This window comes from Halichoeres trimaculatus, unplaced genomic scaffold (genome assembly GCF_033239565.1).
Source record: "Halichoeres trimaculatus isolate MK-OKI-2021-1 unplaced genomic scaffold, fHalTri1.1 fHalTri1_scaffold_3, whole genome shotgun sequence".
Taxonomy (NCBI): domain Eukaryota; kingdom Metazoa; phylum Chordata; class Actinopteri; order Labriformes; family Labridae; genus Halichoeres; species Halichoeres trimaculatus.
Genome location: NW_027437181.1, coordinates 26198460 through 26222015, shown reverse-complemented (window position 1 = coordinate 26222015; position 23556 = coordinate 26198460). Strand labels below are relative to the sequence as shown.

At 40.1% G+C, this 23556-nt stretch overlaps 1 protein-coding gene across 1 annotated transcript in view; it reads right to left on the bottom strand.

Moving 5' to 3' along the window:
* Positions 1 to 23556, bottom strand: part of LOC141787488 (frizzled-3-like) — a 33166-nt gene that overhangs the window by 3294 nt on the left and 6316 nt on the right. The window contains exons 3-8 of the mRNA XM_074665930.1: positions 7301 to 7497; positions 6478 to 6780; positions 6218 to 6380; positions 5554 to 5853; positions 5034 to 5285; positions 1149 to 1297 (exon numbers count right to left, since the gene is read on the bottom strand). Coding sequence (XP_074522031.1) covers positions 1149 to 1297; positions 5034 to 5285; positions 5554 to 5853; positions 6218 to 6380; positions 6478 to 6780; positions 7301 to 7497 — 1364 coding nt within the window. The remainder of the gene's footprint in view (positions 1 to 1148; positions 1298 to 5033; positions 5286 to 5553; positions 5854 to 6217; positions 6381 to 6477; positions 6781 to 7300; positions 7498 to 23556) is intronic.

Below are 23556 nucleotides of genomic sequence, written 5' to 3'. Positions count from 1 at the left end.
ACAGATTGGTGGACACAGGTGTGAGGATACATCTGTATCACCGCAGGGAGAAATATAAAATATAGAGGGATTATCAGTCTACGTCATCATAAAGATGCGCACACATCTTAAGCGCAGAAGCAGCATTTATCTCCATTCATTCAGACGAGTAAGTGTTTTTTAAACACTAAATTCAACCTGTTAGAAGCATCAAAATGTACGGTTTTTCTGTGGACAGCTGTCAAAAACAATACTACACAATAGAGGAAACTTCTGTCAAGTTTCGACCGTTACAACTCAACCGGTGTTTCGGCATTAATTGCGACCATGGAAATTGGTGACTTTCAGCCGACGGCAGCCGTAATTAACGGCCGATAGTCACCAGTTAACAGGGTCACACTTTACACTGATACACCAGCGATGTATGCATGTGTGTAATTAAATGTGTATTCTTTATCCAACCTCAGTTAACCAGATTTGACTGCAAACAAGCAACAATAACTGCTGATACTGAAAATACAGATTTGACTTTGCTTATTTAATGAAAAAGTTGGTTTGGGGCTGAGGTTCTGACCAAACATGGACTCAGTATGGACAGTAAATAATGAGTGAATCTATGAATTATGATTAACTGAAACTGATTTTATGACCAAAGTAAAATTAGGGAACATTATGAAACAATGTTTACATCCTGGTCTGTCACAGTCTGATAAGTGTCCACGGATAATGCAGTCATGAGCATCGAGTGAGATTTGTGTTTCCTCTCTGGGTACATGCTAGGTTTCTCTGCTAAAAACATCTGTCCACCTAATATCTGTCTGCTTGCTGATCTCTTCTGTCCACTCACTGCTGTTTCACAAACCTCGGACCGTTTTGCTGTCAGTCAAAGTGATGACAGTAAGTTAAAAAATGTGTTTTTTTAGGTGGTTAACTCCTCCACATCAGTTGAAAAACCATTATACTAGCAGTGCTTCTGCACCCAAGTTGCGAGCGCATCCGCCGTTGTTGATAAACAAACAATCCCTCTATACTAAATAAATTTAAGCAATGATGCTGTTTTGTGCAAATTGTTATTGTTGAAGAAAAACTGACATCAGAGACAACCACACATTTTTCCTTAGGAAGGGAAAGATCAGGACTAATAAAGACAGTTTAATCCGTCTTCTTACTCTTTGCGTCTGCGTCCATGCAGGAAACTGGCCCATTCAAAACAGGTCTTCTTGCTCCCCACCCAGAACACAGAGGGGATCCCCACCACCAGCATCATCAGGTATTTAATCAGGAACAACACCATGTTTGGTCGGCTGGTCTGCTCCACCTGAGGGAAAACAAACGACAGGTAGTGGTTATTAAAGCAGGACAACAGAGAATGTTGAGACTGCAGTGTGAGGTATATCAGAGCTGCTGTTGTGAGGAAGGTTTTCTGCAGCAGTAACACCGTAAGGAAAATAAAAATGCTTAACATTCCATTAAAGCTATTTGCACATTAAGTTAAACCAAAGGATCTAGTGCTGGCAAATGTTTTTATCCGAGCCAGGCAGTTAAAATGACAGAAGAGAGGAGGTAATCCTAGAAAAACCCAGCTGCCCCAGCAGCTGACCTACAGTTGGGTTGGACAGGAATTGCTTTCTGCTCAGCCTTTGGAAAAACTGTGATACAGGAGCCATAACCCTCCACCAGAGGGCAGGAGTTCACAGAGATCTCAGAGCGAGGGAGGGAGGGCTCATGGTTAACAGGAGGTCTTGTTGTTTTACAGCTCGCTGCTTTTGGATCACTTATTATAAAACCCCCAGATGTTACACACTCACTGTTGATGGTTTGAAAAATTGTCTGGAAGTTGATAGAGAGCATTGACAGAGTGTAAGATCAGGGACTATTCAATATAAATATAAACCCGTGGGGCAAAAAGCATAAAATAGATCAACAAATGTGGAATATTCTTCTGCAGACCAGTGTTTATTTTGTTATAGACGCATTTCATACAGCTTTACAACATTTATTTTTTTTATTAACTAGAGCCCCTAAGAAGTGTGACATATGAATCAGCCAGCGCCCATCCGGTCCAGCCTGAGATTAAATGTCTCAAATTTAGGTTTTGAGTTGAACAAAAAGCTCTGGGGATTCAGTCCTGCACACACACAAAACAAAGTGACTTGAACTTGAACAATGCCGACAGAACTTTCAATTATCCAAAAACATGGCAATTGTACACCCGGCACAAAATCCCCGAGGGTCAAGATCAAGTAACACGTAGCAATAATGAAATTCCAGAGCTACAACAGGTCATAAAGGAGGGGTTTCTCTGTGAGGACTTTCTCCACACAGCTACAGACACATGCATACACACACACACACACATAACAAGAAACATAAGCACTTGCACCTGCCCTTCTACACCCCCTCATCTCATCTGTCAGTCACAAATTAACAAACACTTTGCCTCAATAAAACCTCATAAAGAATTTTATGATTTTAAAAAAAGGAAATTTGTTTTTTTTTTCTGTTTTTTTTAAACAGATCACATAATTTAGGACACCTGTTCAGTGTGTTAGTCGTTACTTTACAAATGTACTTGCTTGTTTATTTGGGATCTGGCTACATGAAACAACACACTCCCACTGCTCTTCATGACAGCTACAAAGACGTTATAGACTACAGGCAACAGAGCATGACTGAGCAGGTCCTGAGAGGCAGACAGAGGGAGAGACAGAGACGTGTGTGAGAACCAGGAGACAGTGGGAGAGGAAGAGAGTAACACAGAGATGGGAGCTTTGTGCCGCGCTGGTCTTCAGAGCAGCATTAGCTGAGCTAATGATGCATACTGCTCTCTGCTCCCTTCCCTCCACACATGCATCTCGCCTGACCACACATGTGCAAAAGCAGACTCTGTCTCTCTCACACACACACACATACACACACAGTGGCTTTTCTTATCTGACGGTGGTTTAAGTTTTTTGTTTTACAATGCGGGTCGTAGGTTTGTATTTTTTTTTGATGCATTTACAACTTAGGTCAATTTCTACAATTAAAAGTTTATTTATTGCTATTTAGGGATGCATGATATATCGATATCGATATCAGTATCGGCTGATGTTGGTCTTTTTTAAAAATATATCAGCCCACAGCTATTGAGTAAATACTCATTAGCTGCCGGCCATTTTCAGAGCATGTTGAATGATCTTTCAAGACCCAAATAATGTTTCCTATGACTCTGTAAACACCAAAACTACCTAGGAAGAGTGGACCTTTCTTCTTTTATGTCTCTCTTCCTGTTTTTGATAAAACAAACAGACAAAACGTATTTTTTTGATCTTGGTCATCTAGGGTGCTCCATCCTTTGATCCTCTCCATGGTCGTCTTTTCTCACAATCGCGTTGCTCTTTCTCTCTGAACTACCTCAAAACATCATCTCAGATTTTTTTTTTTGTTTTTTTTTTAACCAATATTGATATAGGTAATATCAGTTATCGGCCATAACAGCAATATTAATATTGGATATTGGTATCAGACAAAATTTTCATATTGGTGCATCCCTAATGCTATTTGTGTTTTTTCCATGACTTGTCAGTTTTTTTTGCCATGGTGTCAGCACCAACGCTGATTTTCAAGGCACAGATAAATCATATGTCACAGTTAGGATTAGGGGTGCAAATTATCGAGTAATTCATTAATTGATAATTGTTTCATCTTATTGATCTAGGATCGATTAATTGATCTGAATCAATAGGTTCCTTCCTGCAAAAATGCCATCCTTCTTATGAAAGACAAAATGCAAATTATATTTCCTAATAAAAAAAATTCCGAACAGCAGGGAACAACACATTTACATATGGAACAATGCACTGACAAGGCTTCTTTAAGGCTACTTGTGCATTTTCAAAGCACAAAAATTAATAAGTGCACTGTCTGTTAGAAGCAAAACAAACTTCTCAAAAAGTATTTTCATAAATAGAGCAAAAACAAAGGTGTTATATAGCAGTATCATAAAATATATAAAATAAATTCTGAAAAAAAATTAAGGTCTCACATTTGGACAGTTAGTACCATTTATAATCCTCCTTTACCTTAAAATACAGGCTGCCTGTAAACAACTAAAAACATCCCTGAGTATAATGGATGTGCCTATAAACAGAACAAAAACATCCATGCCATGGCATTGTCGACAGCTGGGGGCAGGAGAGCATCTTCACAGAGAAGGCACTGGCAGATGTTTCTTGTGGTAGTTTTACTATGCATAATGTGATTGTCTGGGTGTATAAATGTGCGCATGTGTTTGTGTGTCTGTCAACGCGTTGGGGGTGGAACTTCGCCGTACACAAAACACAAGGAGAAATGTGAACGCGACGATGTACAAATGACATCACGCCACGTGAATTAGATGGATAGCTATAGTCTGTCAAATGAAAAAAAAAAAGGTATAGACCTGATTTATGATATTAAACTCAATGAGGGAAAGGTGAATCATCCCTTAAAAATCTACATTCTGTTGTACTTTGTTTGCAAACTCTTTTCCTGTTTCAAAAACATATTAGACGTCCCAGAAACCTGATGAGGAGACAAAAAAACACAGAGGGAAGCGGAGCACTTCACATCGACTATCTTTGGCAGTGTGGCAACACACACTGTGTGATCCGCAGAGATAGAGAGGGAAAGATCAGGGGGAGTCTGAATGCTACTGCAGCATTAGCTGTGATAGAAAACTGTGGGATATCTTTTCATGAGTGTCTTTGTCAGTGTCCAGCTGAGATCAAAGGCAGACTCTGAGGGGCCATCTGTTTCAGACAGACGGTAGAAGAAAAGTTTGATGAGCTCATCAACGGGAATTTTATCTTGTGATGTCAAAGGAATCACAAAGTGATCAACAGTTGCTACATGACTTACAACTAGAAGAACATTTGTAAATGTTAACTGCTGGCAAGCAGAGAATCTAAAGACGTCTTTATGATCTCAAGAGAAAATCATCCCTCTTCATCAATGACACATTGTTTTCTAAATACTTCATACTTGAGCATATCACAGTCTCAGACAGAAATAATCTTCCCATCACTCTTTACCTTGTATGGGCAGGGGATGTGATAACGCCTGCAGTTCTCCTCCATCCACGTTGTCTCCCAGATGCTCCTGTAGTTGTGTTCGTAAAGGTAACAACCAATCACAGTCAACAAGGGGACCAGGTAGAGCACAGAAAAAACTCCCATCCGGATCATGAACTTGACTAGTTTTGTCTGGTTCTCCTTCTCCAGGGGGATCTCCATTCGTACGCGGTTCAGAGCCACAATGCCCACTAAGAGGAGGGAGACACCCACCTGAGGAGAGGGGGAGACAAATGAGAAGTCATGATCGGAAAAAATGACAATAAATAAATTTTAAAGAGCTGGATGAGTGACACATACAGACCAAAAGGCCACCCACTTATCCATTTACTGGTACATCTATCCCTACGCTCTTACAGCCAACAATCCACTCTTGTTTCATTTCATCCACCCACCCATTAATCTGTTCAACCATCCATCCATCCTACTCATCAACTCTTTCATCCACCCAGCAGCTCATTTATCTCCTGACTGTACTCACCGCCACATTGAGGCAGAGCGGTGCCAGAACAAACCACCTCAGGGCGTCGATGTCATATAGCCCGATGAAACACACTCCACTGATCCCATCTCCTTCAATTTTGTTCAGGGCCAACAGGGTAACAGTCAGGGCCCCTGGGAGCCCCCAGGCTACAGCATGGAAGAGGAGCGCTTTCTTCTCAATGGCCTCGCTGCCCCATTTAGGCACAGCAGCCAAGAACCAAGTGATTGTGAGAATGACCCACCACACGCTGCCGGCCATGGTGAAGAAATAGAGGACCATGAAGAACAGGGTGCACACCTGAGAAGGAACAAGAGGGAGGGAGACAGCTTCCTTCAGTCTGGGTCAATAACACGAACATCAAGAGGGCTTGACTCATGAATAATTAACTCAGTGTGTTAATGAGCTAATAAACATTCTATTAATAAGTCCCATCAAATTTAATTTGCCTGTTGCTCTGACATCAATCCCTCACACACACACACACACCTCCAACACAAACCACCATATGAGCTAACACACCTATGAGGAAAGAGAGGGGGAATAAAATGGACCAAAGCATTTATGTTGTTATTTAGACTCTTAAAAGTAAAACATCAAGGTAACAATGAAAAGAGTGACGATAATAAGCTAATGCTAAATAGACGCTGGCTCAAGTTCCCACCTTGTTGTGTGAGCCCTGTGTTATGGTTGAGGCTTTGAACTGGGAAGGGTTGACTGCATTACAGGCTACCCTGTCTTCCAACAGGAAGCCCAAAAAGAAAACCAGTGAGACCATGACGTAGCACACAGCGTAGAAAATGATTGGTCGTTCTGGGTATCGAAACCTGAAGGGGTAAAAGAAAAAGAGAGAAAAAAGTTGGATTTTTTATCTGTTCAGTTAAGACAGGATTTGGATGTTATACAATAGTTATCCATACAAACCTGGTGACGTCGATGAGAAACGTCAGGAAGGTAAAGAGCGTTGCAGAAAGACAGACGATGGAAATTACTCCTATGAAGTAGCGGATAAAGGTCAGCTCCTGTCGGTTGAAGAACATGGAGGGACAAGGGGCAGAGCAGTCCCTCCTGCCCATGAATGTGTAACCAAGGTCTGGGTCAACTTTGAGCTCTCTGGGGCACCAGAAACCGTAGTCTCTCTGGACGGTCATGGACGACTGGTCGGTGGGGTCGGAGCTTGTTAGCAGGTCCTCTGCACGAGGATAAGGCTCATCACAATCTGGGAACCTGGAGAGGAAGAATGAAGGCGTCAGAGAAGTGATCTGTTAACCGTTCTTTCAGAGACCCTTTACTGATACAATCTGGAAATTCTCCTTTGAATAAAACGAGTAAAGGATGGATTTACTGCAGGGCTGTTGTATTATAATGTGTTAGTTTCAGCTAGTTGTATTTAATAACAAAGCAACTGAGCTGGCACATGTAAGTATGAATGTGTTTTAGAAGTCACAATGCTGAATGCAATCTGTAGTGACAGGAAAATAAAAATATGATGACAATAAAAGGAAGTAGGAACAATGCCAAAATACTGGTGTGTAGGATTTAGATAGATTAATGAGCTGCTTGAATTTGCCAGAGTTCAAAGAGAGGTAGCAAGCACAGAAACTGAGTCAGAGCCAAACATACTTAAGGGAAAGTCCTGGGTTTCCATGCAGTTCATTCAAATATTCAGACATTTCCCAGTATTAACAAACTCATCAGAGCTAATACCAAGAGCATGCTGACTTGATATAAAATGCAACACACACACCTGCTACACTCCATGTCATCAGGCCAGGCTAATCCAAATATCTCCATGAGTTTGTTGCACTCGTCCTTGGCACGCTGGCAGAGGGTTCGACATGGCATGGTCACCTGGCCGTACTGGGTGCACACAGGGGCGTAGAGGGCACACAGGAACATCCTCAGGTCAGCACTACACACCAGGTTTACCATGGGATGAAAAGGCTGCAGAAGAGGAGGAGGAGAGAAAATATATATAGAGAAAATGTTTTTTAATTCAACTTTTTATTTAAAGCAAAATTGAAACATGTTTTGCAGCTAGACAAAGTTACATTAAGTTACATGTTATAACAGTATAACATGCTGTTGTCTGACAATTGTTATAAAATCTGGTATTAATAAAAAAAATCTTTGAAAAGCAAAACTTTTGTATCAATAATTAGTATGTCAGGGATAGTAATCAAATAGGAGCTTTGTTGTCATTTACATTTATATGCATGTCTATGCCCTTTCCAACTCAAAGTAAAAAAAAAAAATCATGTACACACCCTCAATCTTAACCAGGATAATTGGTTAACTGTGAAAGAGTGCAAATAAGTTTAAATTAAACATATTTTTGTGTAGACATATCCAGGCTTCCAAGGTTTCAATTAATCTTATCAAGTATACTGAAAACTGATTAATTAAAGTATAGTCTTGGTGGGAAAAAAAATACATTTTAAAAAATTAGAACAACATAATAGTATTAATAAAACATCCACAAGAAACAGCCTCATTGAACTACAGTCCATACACAAATTAGAGTGTTTTACAACAGAAAAGAAAACCTGGAGGGTTGGGTGTGTAAGCCTTAGATCAGAAATACTTGTACTGACAAGAATAAACTATCTAGCTCAAAAAATTAAAAACTAAACAAGAAGAAGCAAACTCTCAAGGGGAAGAGTGGTATTATGTCCTTATTTTGTAGTTGGGTGTAGTACAGTTTAATGAGTATGTATAAGTTTTCCAAGGTTTCCAACAATGTTCAAACTTCTGTTGTTCAAGCTTTAAAGTAAAAGGGAATTCCTCATGAAAATATTGTGAATTACATCAATCCAGTTTTCTACTGGGAGGCCTGTGTTGATAACCATTTTCTAGTGAGTGCTTTTCTTGCTTGATATAAAAAAACTTATGTTTAAATATTTAATATTTTCAGTCTGCTACAATGTGGTAAATGGTAATCGACTCTTTCTCAGTTTCCTGACCGCTCAAAGCACTTTTACACAGCTTTCTATCAGAGCATCAGAAGGAACCAGCGGACAAACTTTCTTATTAAACCTGCCATTTGTGTGGAAGAGGCTGGGCCTAGAGAAAAGGTTAACAGCTTTCAGTGACACATGTGAGGAGGCTCATATTTACTTTGAAATAGCCATCAAAGAGTAAGGAGCTAGAAGGAGGACAAATGAGTCCTTACTTCTCTGCTGCAATATATACCACTTGGTATTCCATCAATATTTAGGAGCTCATGAAATATGTATAGCAGCAATCAGATAACCAAACATCCCTTTGAAGTCAGGGGACAGCGGAGACGGACCTCTGAAGGTTGAGCCGCAGCCATGTGTCAATGCTCTGAGCAAATAAACAGCAGGGCTGTTCAAACACTGAAGACGAGAGATCCGTTTCCTCTGACGGCTCAGTAAAGGTTAAGAATCAGGCTGGAGACCTTCAAGCTGCTGCTTCAAATCCTCAGAATGATTGAAGAAATGTGAGAGGCTCCTCTCCACTAATACTGCAGACGCTTTGCAAAACATAATAAGTTCTGTGAAAAAATAGGATAGATAAAGTATTCCTCAGTTTGCTCCAGGCTTGCAAAGGGGTTGAAAATTTCTAGTAAATTTCAGCAGAATTTACTGAAAATTTTCATGTGAATTTAAGCCCTGAAATTATGGACATTTTCAGGGTTTTGTTGTTGTCAGCTTTGATGAAATCTCTTAAAATTAAAATTTAAAAATATTCTTTAATTTTTCACCATTCACAGTCTTTGTTGTTCTATGAAAGAAATCATTTTGTGACACTGAAGATGACGACCATAACAAGACAGCAGCTACAATAGACGATGAGATCCAGGTCCTCAATGAGAAGAAAGCACGGCCCGAGGAGAAGTTAAACTACATATTTTGAGATTTTTGAATGGGACTTTTGCATTTATGTTTGCTTATGACAAGAATTTTTGCTTATAATTAAGACAGTTCAACTCAGGGAAAATTCCCCAAAATTCATTTATAATGTCATTTAAAAATATCTCATTAGACATGATTACATAAGTGCTTATAACAAACCAAAATGTTTAATAGTAATACATGTTTGTGATCAGGTAGTTGACACAAATTCCCCAAACTCCCCATAAGTTCACATTAATTTTAGAAAATAAGCCTGGAGGTTTCCAGCTTTGAAGATTCACAGAATTTTGCAACTATAATTTGTAGGGCTGGGACGATTCTATCACGATTTTTGAGGTGCTGATATGATTTAGATTGCAATTCTTCGATATTTATTATTTTTGCAATTTTTAGTTTTTTTTTCTTTAACACCAGACCATGGGAAAAAGCTAAATGATGATGATAATGTCTACTGACTATATCAGGAGCCATATTCTTTCATAAAATGCACATCACCTCAGTCAGAGAGGAACATTTCACCCTCGGCTGGAGAAAAGTGGTGACTGTTTCCAAATCCAGTTTATAAAGAAAGACTGAAGAAGAATTAAAATTTGAAAAACAAAAAAATCCTGATATATTGGTTTTCAATTTTTCACCCACCCTACCAATTTGTTCATACAGTTACTAACTTCAAATAAATTAGTATTCCACATATACAGTTACTGTCTGACAGACCTGATTTATTGGAAGGAAATAGCAGCATAATTATAAACACACCTTACAATTCTTTCCGCTATTGTGCAATCTGCACACTCAGAGTACTTCAAAAATCTTAATGAAGTGCTTGTTGATCTGCAACTGCCAGACCATTGAAGCCCATCATAAGCTGTTTATGTTTGGTACATGTAATAAACAACGTTCAGCTATTCAAAGGTTCATGACATGCGGCTGCACTCAGGGCAAAGTTTTCAATGAAGGCTTTCAAAGAGATAACAGGAAAACCAGAGCAGAACTACAACTTCCATGAATAGAGACCAAAACAATAATACAAAACACTTAGCTTGATCGCACACAATACTGCACAATGTGTGTGTGTATAAAATATGTGTACATGTGACACACAACAGTGCCTTTTCATTGACAGTTTGCCACAAAAGCTACAGTATGTGCTAACAGAGTGTATGGGTTCATTCAGGCAAATACCCATGCTTCACTGGATAAATGTATGTGTGTGTGTGTGGAATCAGACCTACCAAGTGTGTTTTGATCGTTCTCAATTGCCGTGATCTAGATGTGCACACAGAAGCGATGTTCCACCAGTAAATGTGTGCAGCCGTGCATGAGCTGTCTGACATAGTTTTCAGGATTGCACTGAAGTACATGCAAGCATGCAACACACACATGCACACACACCACTGTGGTCCATTCAATAATTCACACATTCTGAAACCCAAGCTTTCATTTTTCTCAAGTGTTGCACGCTAGCATCTCTGAATGGGGACCGAGAAGGGCAGGAGTAAGCTTTAATTGGGGACAAAACTTCTTAGCTGAGTGGATAAATTAACCATAATGTGTTGAGATGGAATAGAAAATGAATGGGCTAGGCACTTAATCCATAAAACAGCTTCGTATAATATTCTCTTTTTGTGAAAAGAGCAGCAGAAATTGGGTTAGTCATTGTTGATCTCCAAGTGCATTTCATGGTCTTCAGTTTTAATAGAGAAGATGGTACGTTGCAGCTCAGTTTCTATTCACAGTGACCTGGGATTGAACCGAAAAGCTCTTAATATATAATTATGTTTGACTGTTAGACACTGACTCACAAGCTCTTGATGTCATCAACAGTGATGAAATGGTGGGAAAGTGTTGCTACCTCTTTTACAACTTTAACTAAGAGGCGTGCCAACTGCAGAGCTGTGTCTATTTCTGATCAGAATCCACTTTGAAAGTCTAAATAATGGGAGCGACACGCTACATATAAAACTGTAAAACTCATGAAACGTGTTTCTAATTTAGAGTATGGCTAAACAAACAGAATCTACAAGTCTGCCTTGACAGATACTTAAGTCAGTTACACAAGACATTATCTCAGTTACATCATTGTATATCAGCCTCTGTCCTCCTCACTCTATAGTGAAGTGTGAGCAATGCCACAATGAGCATATTCAATCAATGTGCAGAAGAGTTTTTAACATCACTTAGGATCTGAAACTCATCTCTTCCTCCTAACAATAACAGGTCTGGGCTTTATCACCAAGAAGACAATCTCTCCATCACTGTCTGCCCATTCCCTCCCTCATACTTCATGTTCGAGCCTGAGGCCACACTTAACCAAGTGGTAGATGCTTTCTGCATGAGCGTGTCTCCCTCAGCAGCAAAATGGAGCCTTTCTTCAATGTGTCCTCGTACTAACTCCACAGCGAATATGAGTGTCCCCATTCTGCCCATTTCCCCTGTGCATGTTGGGTTACGTGTGTGGATGTGTGTCAGTGTTCTTGTATTCTGTACAAGTCTGCCCCAGTTATCGTGTTTGCCAGTGCGTGACTGTGCAAGAGTACATGTGTGTGTATGTGTGTATGTGTGTGTGTGTGTTTCTGCATGATTTCTGTGTGCAATTATTCTGACGGTCAAGGCAATTGCCCCCCATCCCGTCCCACAAAGAGAATATTGATATTAAGTGGTTTAACTGTGCCACCCAACAGGAGAGAAGGGAGGAGGCAAGCAGCTCTCCTTGGGAGATGACTGAAGGGAATTTTCTGGTTAGCTGTGGTTAGGGCCCAGCAGAAAGAAAGCAAAGACGTACACACAACTCTGGGAGCAGACTGTCACTGAGAAATGGAGAGCTGAGAAGATACAAGACAAAGAGGAAATGTAGTGTAGCAGCTTCCTGCGATCGATCTCCCTCCCAGCTTGTTTCTCCTTCCTTCCTTCCATCAATGAGCAGTGGACTGAATCCACTTAATAACAGACGAGAATTTACTTTGAGTCATTAAAGCCAATGGGTACATAATAGATTTGTGTCCTGGAGCGTCACAATCTTTCTGAACCAACATGAAAGCAACCACGTCTGCAGTGCACCTGTGCTGAAGCTACTTAACAACTAAAATAGGCTGAGCCATTATGTATCCCTCAGTGGATCTTCTTTATTTATTTGGGTGAAAGAGCTGCAGTACTTAAGCATTTTGGAACTGCAGATTGACATTTTGGCATTGAAGACGTTCTTTCCAGTTTTGTTTTGTTTTTTTTAAATTTGGTCGTGAGAACAAAATGAAACACTAAAATGAACAGAGTAAGCTGTTGCATGAACACTGAATGAGATTTATATCTATAAAAGGTCATCATGAAAACCACATGAAACCAAAGCACCATCCATCATGTAATGCTGCAGCTTGATGGCTCCCTTACCCTGCTTTAAGATGGTATGAATGGTGGCCTGACCTCAGTCATTTGGGAATTATATGCATAAAAAAAAACACTTTTAGACATTCACAGATTGGTCCTTGCTGGGGATTTCATCGCAGTGTGGGAAAGACTTTGCATGAAACAGAAGCTAGTTTACATATCAAGTTTTGGGATCAAAAACCAACCTTTTAAATTATCAGTGATACACGGCTATCCAGCAGAATATTACATTAAACAGTAAAATACTCACTGATTAATGTGTAGAAGGTAACTCTAATTCTTAGTTCAATAATTGTTTTATTTTTATGGGGGATTTAGAGAAGCGATCATGAGCATTCAGTATTAGAAGAGTATTGAGAAGCAGGGTGGTTTGGGGTTTTTTGACACAGAGGGGGGAAAAAAAGCCTCTGACGGGTCCATCTCTTGTTCAATAGACGGATTAAGTTTCTTTCACTTTACTCCCTCTTTGCAAAGAAACCCTGGGGAAAGAAGGGAGGTAAAAAAAGGAGGAGAAAAACTGCACTCACAGAAAAAAAAAACAAGAAAATGGAGAGATGGACAGATGGAAAAAGGGACATGTGATTTAGGTTCACATTCTGTAAGTAATTACACATTTGGAAAATAAACATATAACAACTGCAGTAAAGTTGTCCATGAAAAGAAAGAGCTACAGACAGCAGAAAATAAAGTAGGGTCGAAGGAATGTTCAATGTTTGCAGTAGTCCTGTTAGGGGAATGTGTGCTGGGATTAAAACCAATGAATAAAGCATCAATACATGTGTGCACTCTTGCACAGAACCGGGAGCCATTAGCTAGCACATCGGCTCAAGAAATGCTAATTCCATGAATTCTATGTGAGTAACCGTATGCAAATAAAAAGATGTCAAAGGAGTGTAATGTTACATTTCTGTGTAAAACTGACCACAGGAAACATCAGTGGCAATGTAAAACAGATGACAAACTACAAAACTCTAGAGCTTAACAACATTTTTTGACTGGTTTTCTTTACTTTTTTCCCCTGTCCGCTTTTTTCCCAGCTATCCCCTCTCAGTCCTGAAAGTGAAAAAGTGTTTTTGCAGCACCAATCTGAATTCAAGTTAAAGCACAGCCTCTGTGGGTTTTTATAAATGTGTAATATTAATGAGTAGTCTGTTTAGCCACTGGGTGTTCTGTGTGTGCGTGTGTGTGTCTGTGAGGTATGTGTGTAGTTAGATGCATACATCAGTAGCAGAAAATCCAGTCAGCCAACTCTGCAGAAACTCATATACATTTCCCTGTGTATGAGAGGAGGAGGAGGAGGGAAGGGAGGGAATGAAGGAGAAAAAACTGTGGTGGAATGGAGAAAAGAGTTTCCCGGTGGATTAGGGAGTCAAATGGATCGGAAAGAGAGTTTAGAGTGTGAGAACCTGAGACGGACACACACACACATGCATACACACACACTGGCTTCCTGAAACTGTCACCAGCTTTGTGTTGTGGTCAGATCAAGGTGACAGGCTGCTGGGTCTAAGCCTCCAAAGAAACAGCTCCTGAACTGGCACAGGAGCTCGCTTTGTAAAAAATCCAACACCCCACACCAGAGTTGTCCAGCTAAGTGCTCTGGTGTTCAGCACAGTGAAACTATCAAATGGGCGACATGTTATCTGGTTCTGGATTTGAACAAGCGATGCTGCCTGGGCTTGTGTGAAGGCTTATCAGAGCTTTTCAGAGCTCCATGCTGATGTGTTTGGCTGTTCAGACCTCCTTAGAGTGCATAATGCAGAGAACCACTCAAATAGAAAGCACATCTTATTAAGTGCTACGAAACTACTTTAAATTCAGGAATATTTTAAGTCTTAGAAACCCGTGTTATGCACGTTTGGCTCTTTCGTGTGTTTACTGACTTTTGTATGACCTCAATCCTTTGAACCTGCATGTTAAAAGGCAAAATGCTGATCTTTTAATGCACAAGCAGATGCAGTGAATAATTTCTTGCACCTCTTTCTGACAGATGAGGAAGATCAAGCTTTTTGCTACTCAACCGTGCCATCTGGACACATCGCTCTCACATGCTCACCATCTCTCTTTCTTCTTCCTGTACTATCTCTATCTCGCTCTGAAATTAGTCGGTCAGGCCCTGCAGCACAGATGCTGTCGGACCGTATCAGCCCTGACTCCATTAGCTACAATACGATCTAACATTCCTGCAGCAATACCTCTCCAATAAGAAGCACAACTAAATCTTTCATTTCTCTGTCTCTCTGCAGTGACTGTAATATTCCTGTTTGCTTCTGACTCCTGCTGCCACTCCTTCTTTTTTTCCTCCCACTTAAGCTTTTATCTGCATCCACCTTCACTACATCCGTACATTAGAGCCAATTACATTCCCTCTCTCTGTCTCCCAAAGCACATCATTTCATAATCACCCAGCAATTACACGATCCTCTACCCCCCTCTCCTCTCCTTGTGGTCTATTTTCTATATTTTCTGTTGAGTATACCATTGTTCTCTCCCTGAAGCTTTTCTTTTATGCACTTAAACAGAAATGAGTTAGTCTCAGAATCATTTCCACCTGTCTCTTCATAAATCACACATAGTGCACACAGACAAATTCACACAGACACACACACACACTCTCCTGGCTCCTGTGCGGCACCCTCTCTGCTCTCACACGCTTGTGAGGGAGACAGGCGTTGGCCATGAATAGATGAAGTGAAAAGAGTGTGATGCTCTCCTCCCTAATCTCTGAAAAGACAGTTAAGAAAGGGGCACCCTTCTCTCACACTCTCTCCCTCTTTCATTCATTTGTTCGTTTATCCGTGTCCGTCCATCGTTCTGTCAGGAGGACCCGACAAAGCCGTTAATGGCATTCCCCTTCACGATCACTTCCCCTCCTCTTTCCCTCATGTCTTCTTTCTCCTGTATTCATCTCTTGTTTTCTCTGCCTCCAATTTTCTCCTGGCAATTACGCTGACATGCACTTGTCCTCCTCCTCCACTTTTCTTTCCCCATTTCGCTCTACCAACATCATCATTCATAGACTTCTCCTCCTTTTATCCTGTCATTGCAGGTTTGACAAAAAGCTACTCGGCAACACCATAAACCTTCTATTCTGTCTTGCCACAATGATACATTTTCAGATTCACGTTTCCTTTGAAAAGGTGAATTAGTACCTTCCAACTTTCCTACCTTTGTTTTTGTTTCTTAGACATCTCATTTTTTTCATCTGGCTTTTTACTTTTTCTTTTTGACCTTATTAGGAGCATTTTGTCAAGGCAGCTCCTAACTTTTCCTTAGCATACAAACCAAGCAGAAACCAATGTCCGCTTGGGACCACATACATACTTTTCTGGCTAATTTTGCACACACTGTACGAGGAAGAAATATTTTTATAACTCTGCATTTTAGAGGACATTAAGACGAAAAGATTATCCAATCAGAGGCACAGCTCAGCTGATTGACAGGCAGGGGCCCTATAGCCGTTAGCCTGGTGGCTCAAAGCCCGCACTATTTCCAATATGGCCCCTGTCGACGATTTGCTTCAAATCTTTGTTTCAGAAATAGACAGATGAGGAATGTTTTATTATTTCACAGTTTATGATATAAATACCCATAATTCACTGCTTTTCTGGTGTTCATTGGAAACACCAGATCTCACAAGCTGGTTTGCTATAAGGTTTAACTCTGTGTAACCGATTGTGTATCTTTGATTCTAGCATCTCTTTAACAATATCACATTTTTGTCTCTTTAAAGGGGACATATCATGCTGATCCATGATTTAATACTTACATATAAAATAATAAAGTTGAAAACAAGACCTTACACCCCCTGAATTTTCAAAAAATGAGATATTGTATTTTTTCTAATATCCTAGAACGAGATTTGATGCCTCTGAAAATAGGTCATTGACATTTGGCTTCGAGATTTCGACCTTCATGACGACACAAGGATCCTTTCTTTTTATTGGAGTAATCTGACAAAGCAGCTCCTCCTCTGTGATGTCAGTTAGTCACACAACGGCTACCGAGGGATACACCCACCAAGAGCCGAGTATAAATGTATAAACTATACATGTTACAGTACCGGTTTGACTCACCACACTGAAGCGTCCTGAGATGATCTGTGTCGAGGTGGATTTTCTTTCTCCTGAGCTGCAGAACCGTCAGGGTCTGACTCGGGGTCCAATACAAAAGGATGTATCCTACACTCTGCCATTTTATTAGCGCTATCAATGCCTTACGGTGAAGTTTTGGCAAACAGCAAACTCCCTCGGTCTGCTCCATTCAATGTGGCGATTTTGTAAATACTGCTATGCTCCAAAAACCGCCCCCTGGCTCTACCCCCTCCGCCCCTCTGATAGAACTGACCAATCAGAGCACAAAGGGCTGTGACGTTGCGAGGTTACTGGAGGTTATTCTGGAAATGGAGCGTTTCAACGAGATCTTCAGAATGGCCTAAAATGAGGATATTGAGAACGCTATTGTGGGGAAATGAAGGAACTAAATGACTTGTACTGAGAGCAGAAATGCTTTACAGGCATCCTAGTCTGGCATAGTCAAAAAGAGAAACAAGCATGATATGTCCCCTTTAATTATTCCTCTGATTTTTTATAGCAACTTAAAGCTCCCCTATGGATGGTTTTAACCGATGATATTCATACTTTTCCTTACAGTGTGTAGTAAGCTCAGGCCCAGGGTTCAGAATGAGGACTTCCAGCAGAAGTAACTTTGACCTAAATTCATGTAAAACAGCAACAGAAAAATGATAGGAGGCATGACGGAGTTCAATCCCTCTGCACAGTCAGAAGATTTAATGGAGTGCTCTATCTAGCACTACTCGTACTTGTTTCAACAGACTGGTAAGAAATCAGTGAATGAAGCAAACAAAGAGGAAACTCTCACTAAAGCTCCAGCTTTGTTCGCTAAAGAAAGAGAGGGTCTTAAGGCTGTGTGCTTGTTGAATCAGGTGTGAGAAAGCGTATTATCTTGATTAAAACCCCTGTGAAAAGTTTCTATCTGCTTATAAAACTGAATAGATAAACCAGAACATCAGCATAAAGACTTTTCTTTTAAGTTATCACATCTTAAAATGTTGGCTGTTGCATTTTTCATGGCAAACGTTTTTACTGAGTCGTACGCTTGCCTGCTGAGATAAAATGCAGTAAGATAAAACAAAACTCAAACACAAACTGAAGGTTCCTCACGGGAGCTTGAAGCAGAGAACAGTCAAATGTTTTTTTCTGTAGTTGCTTTAAATGCCTCATACAGGCCTGTCCCCTCATTTGCACACATGGAATACTTTACCTTTTACTGACTAGTACATACATGCCCAACGACATCATGTTTACACTGACAGAACTACACAGAATAGAGATTTAATCGACTCTTTATTACATGTTTCTTTTACGACGGGTAGTACCAGAAAGCAGTGACCTAACTACAGATATAAATCTTATTTCCTCACTTTCCCTTTCATTATCATCCCTCCCCTTCTCTGCCTTCCCCTCCTTTCCTTGGCTTAGTCCAGAACATGCACTCATCATCCAATTTCCCTCCCCTCCTCTCCCCTGCCTGTCTTTCCATCTCTCCATTCCTCCTCTTCCCTCTCTGCCTATTTAACTACCATGGCAACAGGTGATGTGAAGGCTCACAGGGACACGTCTCATTGAGGATAACAGAGCTAAGCACATGAGTGTGTGATAGCGACAAACACACAACTGCAGAAAAAGAGAGACCATCCCATAGATATAGCAAACAAGCTCGAACAAAGAGTGACACAAAAAGAGTGTGAAAATGAGTGTGAAAAGAAAGTGAGAGGCGTAGGGGAGAGGGTCACATGAAATGATAAAGATGCAGATGGAGGCCAAGAGTGAAACAATGGAGTGAAATCAGATGGCACCCTCACACCCTCACACGTCCTAACACCATCCAAGCTGCCTGCGCCTATCCATCTGTTTAACACTTTCATTGCTATGTTAGAAACAAATTAAAATGTGATTTTTTTCAGCCTCTGAGGAGAAAGTACTTTGTATTTTTGTGAATTGACGGATGCCCAGATCATTAAATCTAAAAGTACAAAATATTCACTAAAAATGTTGAAAGCACACAGATTCATGTCAGACAAAAAGTAAGAATAATTTTACCACCAGATGGTGATTATAACTCACATATATGGGTATTGGTGGCCAAGATCAAAGTATCAGCTTTCTTACTGTATAACCAGTCCAACTTCATCCTTATGTTCAGTTAAAACACTGTTTTTTGCAGAATACCTGCTGCCCATTACTCGGGAAAAGAAGAAATACTCAGCTTCTGATGGATTCTTTTGTCACTCCTAATATTCAGGTATATACATAGAATCTGAAAGTCAGGGGGAGATGGGGAAACTGAACTGGACTAACTGTGTGAGTCACCGCGTGTGTGGGAGATGCAGACGGGAAATAGATGAAGACAAGCAAAGAGCACCATACACACATAGATTAACTCACAGCCTTGAAACCGGCAAACAGATATTTCTGTCTGAACAATAAATTCTAGGGGACAGAGTTTATTTACACCCAAACCGTGAAAGATGTGTCAGAAACAGCGTTACGGGGCTATTTTCCAAACCCTAGAAAGGCACCGTGTCTGCAAAATTCAAGGTCTGAGCTGATTTACACAGTTTAAAATCCATGTGATTATACGCTTTTATGTGGGAGCTATTTAGGGAGAGTTGAGAGTTGCATGAGTCTCGATAAGTGCACAATTAGTGGAACCAGAGCTCTTAATGCCGACGCCGGTCCTGACCTGCAGAATGCTGAAAATGTTAGAGCTGCCTTGTGTTGAGTGGCTTTGCGTGAGAAGGGGATCAATGATGTGAGTGTTTGTGTGTATGTTAGTGTGAAGCTGGGCTTAACAGTGAGGGTTAAACATCTCCCACCAGACGAACACACACACACACACACACACACACACACACACACACACACACACACACACACACACACACACACACACACACACACACACACACACACACACACACACACACACACACACACACACACACACACACACACACACATGCAGATCCCAGGCTGGTCATGGGTTAGATTAAGACCATAATACATGGATAACCTATATTTATGTGTTCAACTATGCAGAGCTGCATGAGGGTATGTGGAGGTAACAGAGCAGGTCTAGTTAAATAAAAATCCAGAAAGATCTAGTAATATCTATATCTGTTTATCTATATACATGTGACTACATGATAAGATGGGCAGGGGATGGGTGGAGATCTTGGACACTCCATGCTATACCTGCGCTGCTAGTAAGTCTATTATACATGTGATAGATTACAGATTTCATGTCTTACGTCTATCCTATCTGAATTCCACCACACCACTATCCAGTAGAGGCAAACTGCCAAACATGAAAACTAGCACCAGCTTGTCAAACAGGATTTGTTTTTCTTGTTTCAAATCAATGAAACTCAGAAATCTATTGGCTGAATACACCAGGGAGATGAATGCTTCACTTTGGGCTGTTGGGGGGTTTCCAATCTCAGGGTTTGAATGGTTAACCAGAAAAACACTATATTTATTTCCAAATGGTAAAATAATGAACAGATGTGTAAAAATAATAGAAACAAGGACGAAACTGTTGACAGAACACATCAAAGACACAGGATGGATGTTACGTGACTTTTTTGACTTGCTGTGGTCACATTTAAAGCACACAACACAACTGCAAAATGTCAAAAGGGAAGCAAGTGAGTTGAGGAATTTAAGTAGTGTTCAAGCAGCTTCATGAATTCATGGAAATATATGGGGCTATATCTACAGTTTGTCAGAGAGCAGAGGTTGAGCAATGGGAAAAAATCGCTCCAAAGATTCCTTAAATCTCTCTTTACTTGGCATTGAGGTTGGATAAACAGTGGTGGCAGCTATGCTGATGAGAACAGTCTGCCAAAACACAGCACCAGGCCGAGCTTTTGTTCTGAGCATAAATAAATGATCGCTTCATTAAGGCCAGCAGCTTCAATAGACTCTGTCAGAATTAGCAGGATAATCAAGAGTTCAACTGAAATAAACAGGAACCTTTACACTGAATGAGGACCTGTCCGTCTCCACCAATGAATAGAGTAATCAGCCTCTTCAGATGCACATTCACACACTCACTCTCACACACACACCAATACACACAAGTATCCATACAAAACACACCTCTATAAAACCTAATTCTTTCTTTTTTATTCACACTGACACAAAGAAGAAAAACACAACAGACCACACTTCAGCACAACAAGCCTCGAACTCTCCACATTTGGCACACACAGACGCTTTCAGTGGAGGGGACCTGGTGGCCCCAGGGTGGCCCTTTTTAAACAGAGCAAGCTTATTTTGAAGGACAGGACCCCATGCAGAGAGAAACACAAACACCGGAGACAGTAGGGTCTAAAGACTTTGCACAACCTGTCAATCAGTCAGTATTTCCCTCTACTTGTTTTTGATTAACTCTTTCCGTTCAACTGCTCCACACATTTCTTTCATTAAATACTTTCCTTTTCTCCTCCCCTGTCTTTTGCCTCTTTGTAATTAACATATGTACATTTGCAACCCATTAATACCATCAGTATCTTCAACTTTCCAACTATTGTTTGAGATATATATATGTATAAAAACAGGGAAGTCAGAAAATCTTCAACACTTTTTCAAAATGATAATAAAAACATCTGCACCTTAGTTCATCCTGACGTTTTGACAGGAGGTTAGCTCTCTCTAAAACCACTTAACCACAGATAGCACAGCCTCCGTTAAAGACAATTTGCTTGCTTAACCTCTTGTTATTTAAATTGGGTATCATTTTCTTTGATGAACCTTATAAGCATCACATTACTGTCAATAGCTTTCTGGCCATGTAACTAAAGCCCTGCCTAATGAAGGCAGAATGCATGACTGCGTTACATTTAGAGGTTAGTGCCAGCTTCCTGCAGGAACTAGAATTCTTAAACCTATTAAAAGAACAAACCCGGATCCATTGCTTTAAGTTTAAGATTAAATTAATTAGGCTGATTATTTCAGATGAATGCATACAATCAGAAAAGATACGCAACCGTAAAACATGGGAAGATTATGAGAGATTAAGACAACACTGATGGATGAAAGCATACAGTAAGGAAAAGCTATGCAACCTTTTATTATTGTGCTGTCAGTCTGAAAGCTACAGCAAAAGGAGAAAACAGCTCATTAGGCAGCAGGGTCTTATATCACTAATACACTTAGACTGTCTGGGTTGCTTTCAAATGTGGGAATCAGTAACCAGGATAATGTGATCACTTGCAAAGGTGGGTTTTAAAATAATCAGGTCATTACAGAAAATCCCTCGCCTTAATTTGATTTCGCCAAATAACCTGATTTTGGAGCAGGCGTGTAAACAGAGTGACTGACGGCTCTGGGTCCCTTCATTCAGAGCGAGAGTTGCTGTCTATTTGCTTTACAAACAGTGTGCTCTATTGTCAGCCAAATGAGCCATTCTTAGTCGGCTGTTAGACCCAGGGCTTTCTAATCTTCTTCACTCCAGGATCCAAATTAAAAACGACTAGACTGGAATTTTCTGGATGAACTCAATGAGGTAAAATGTCATGACCACACAGAATATCCCTCGGCGGTGGAGGGCTTTTTCTCTACCCATATTTTTTTAATCATGTGAAAATAAAACCCCACTGTCATCATCAACAAATCATACGATATGGTTTCATTAATATCAGCATATGTAAAAAATAATATTCATTTATTTATTTGTTTTGCAGTAGACATACTGATGTCCTGAGAGTAGGGATGCACGATAATGGATTTTTGCCGATATCTGATATGCCGTTATATAGAAACCCCTTTTGGCCGATACCGATAATCACAAGTTTGTTTGTTTTTTTCACTGTAAAGAAAGCTAAGTCTATCCTGTACTGGAATCTATATGTTACTCTTATTGTGACGGTCTTATTTTTTTAAGAAACACACATAAAACAAGACAAAAAACATTTGATTTTACCATGAATAAGAAACGTATTATTTTTTCAAACTCGAGACATTCAGTATTGAAATACAGAAAAATAATTTCTTTAGATCACATGAACTTTAAATGTACAATGCCTTTTTTAACATAAGAAGTTGCATTTGATTATTTTAGAGCTACTGTAACAACCTGGTGACAGACACAGAGCTCTGCAGTGCAAATAAATGAAGTGCTACATTTTATTTAAGGAGCTTATTTTTCAGATGGAGAATAATAATAATGCTAACTGAATAGCACCTTATCGGCTGTGCATATCGGCAGAAATTTTCATATCTGCCGATACCGATAAACATGTTTTTAAGCTTTTATCAGCCCATACCGATATTGTGCCGATAATATTGTGCATCCCTACCTGAGAGCACACTGCGTAGAAAAACAGTACAACATATTAACAAAAGAAGAAGAATTAGAGAATGAAGGGCTTTGGTTGCAAAAATGCAGAAGTGAGGCTGAGACTGAGAGGCTGAGAAGTGTTGCTACTCTTACCAAACTGATCTGAATTGGATAAAATTAACCCTAATGCAAAAAGCCAGGTGAAAGACACAGGATTACAGCTGCAATACTCAAAAATAAAACTTCATCTAATGGGGCCAAATATCTTCCCATTAACTCAAGGCTGAATTCACTGGAAAAGCAGACATCTGGGCTCTGAAGGCCTAGGGCACTGTGAAGCTTGATGCATGCTCTGTGTTATTATAACGATTTATTTATC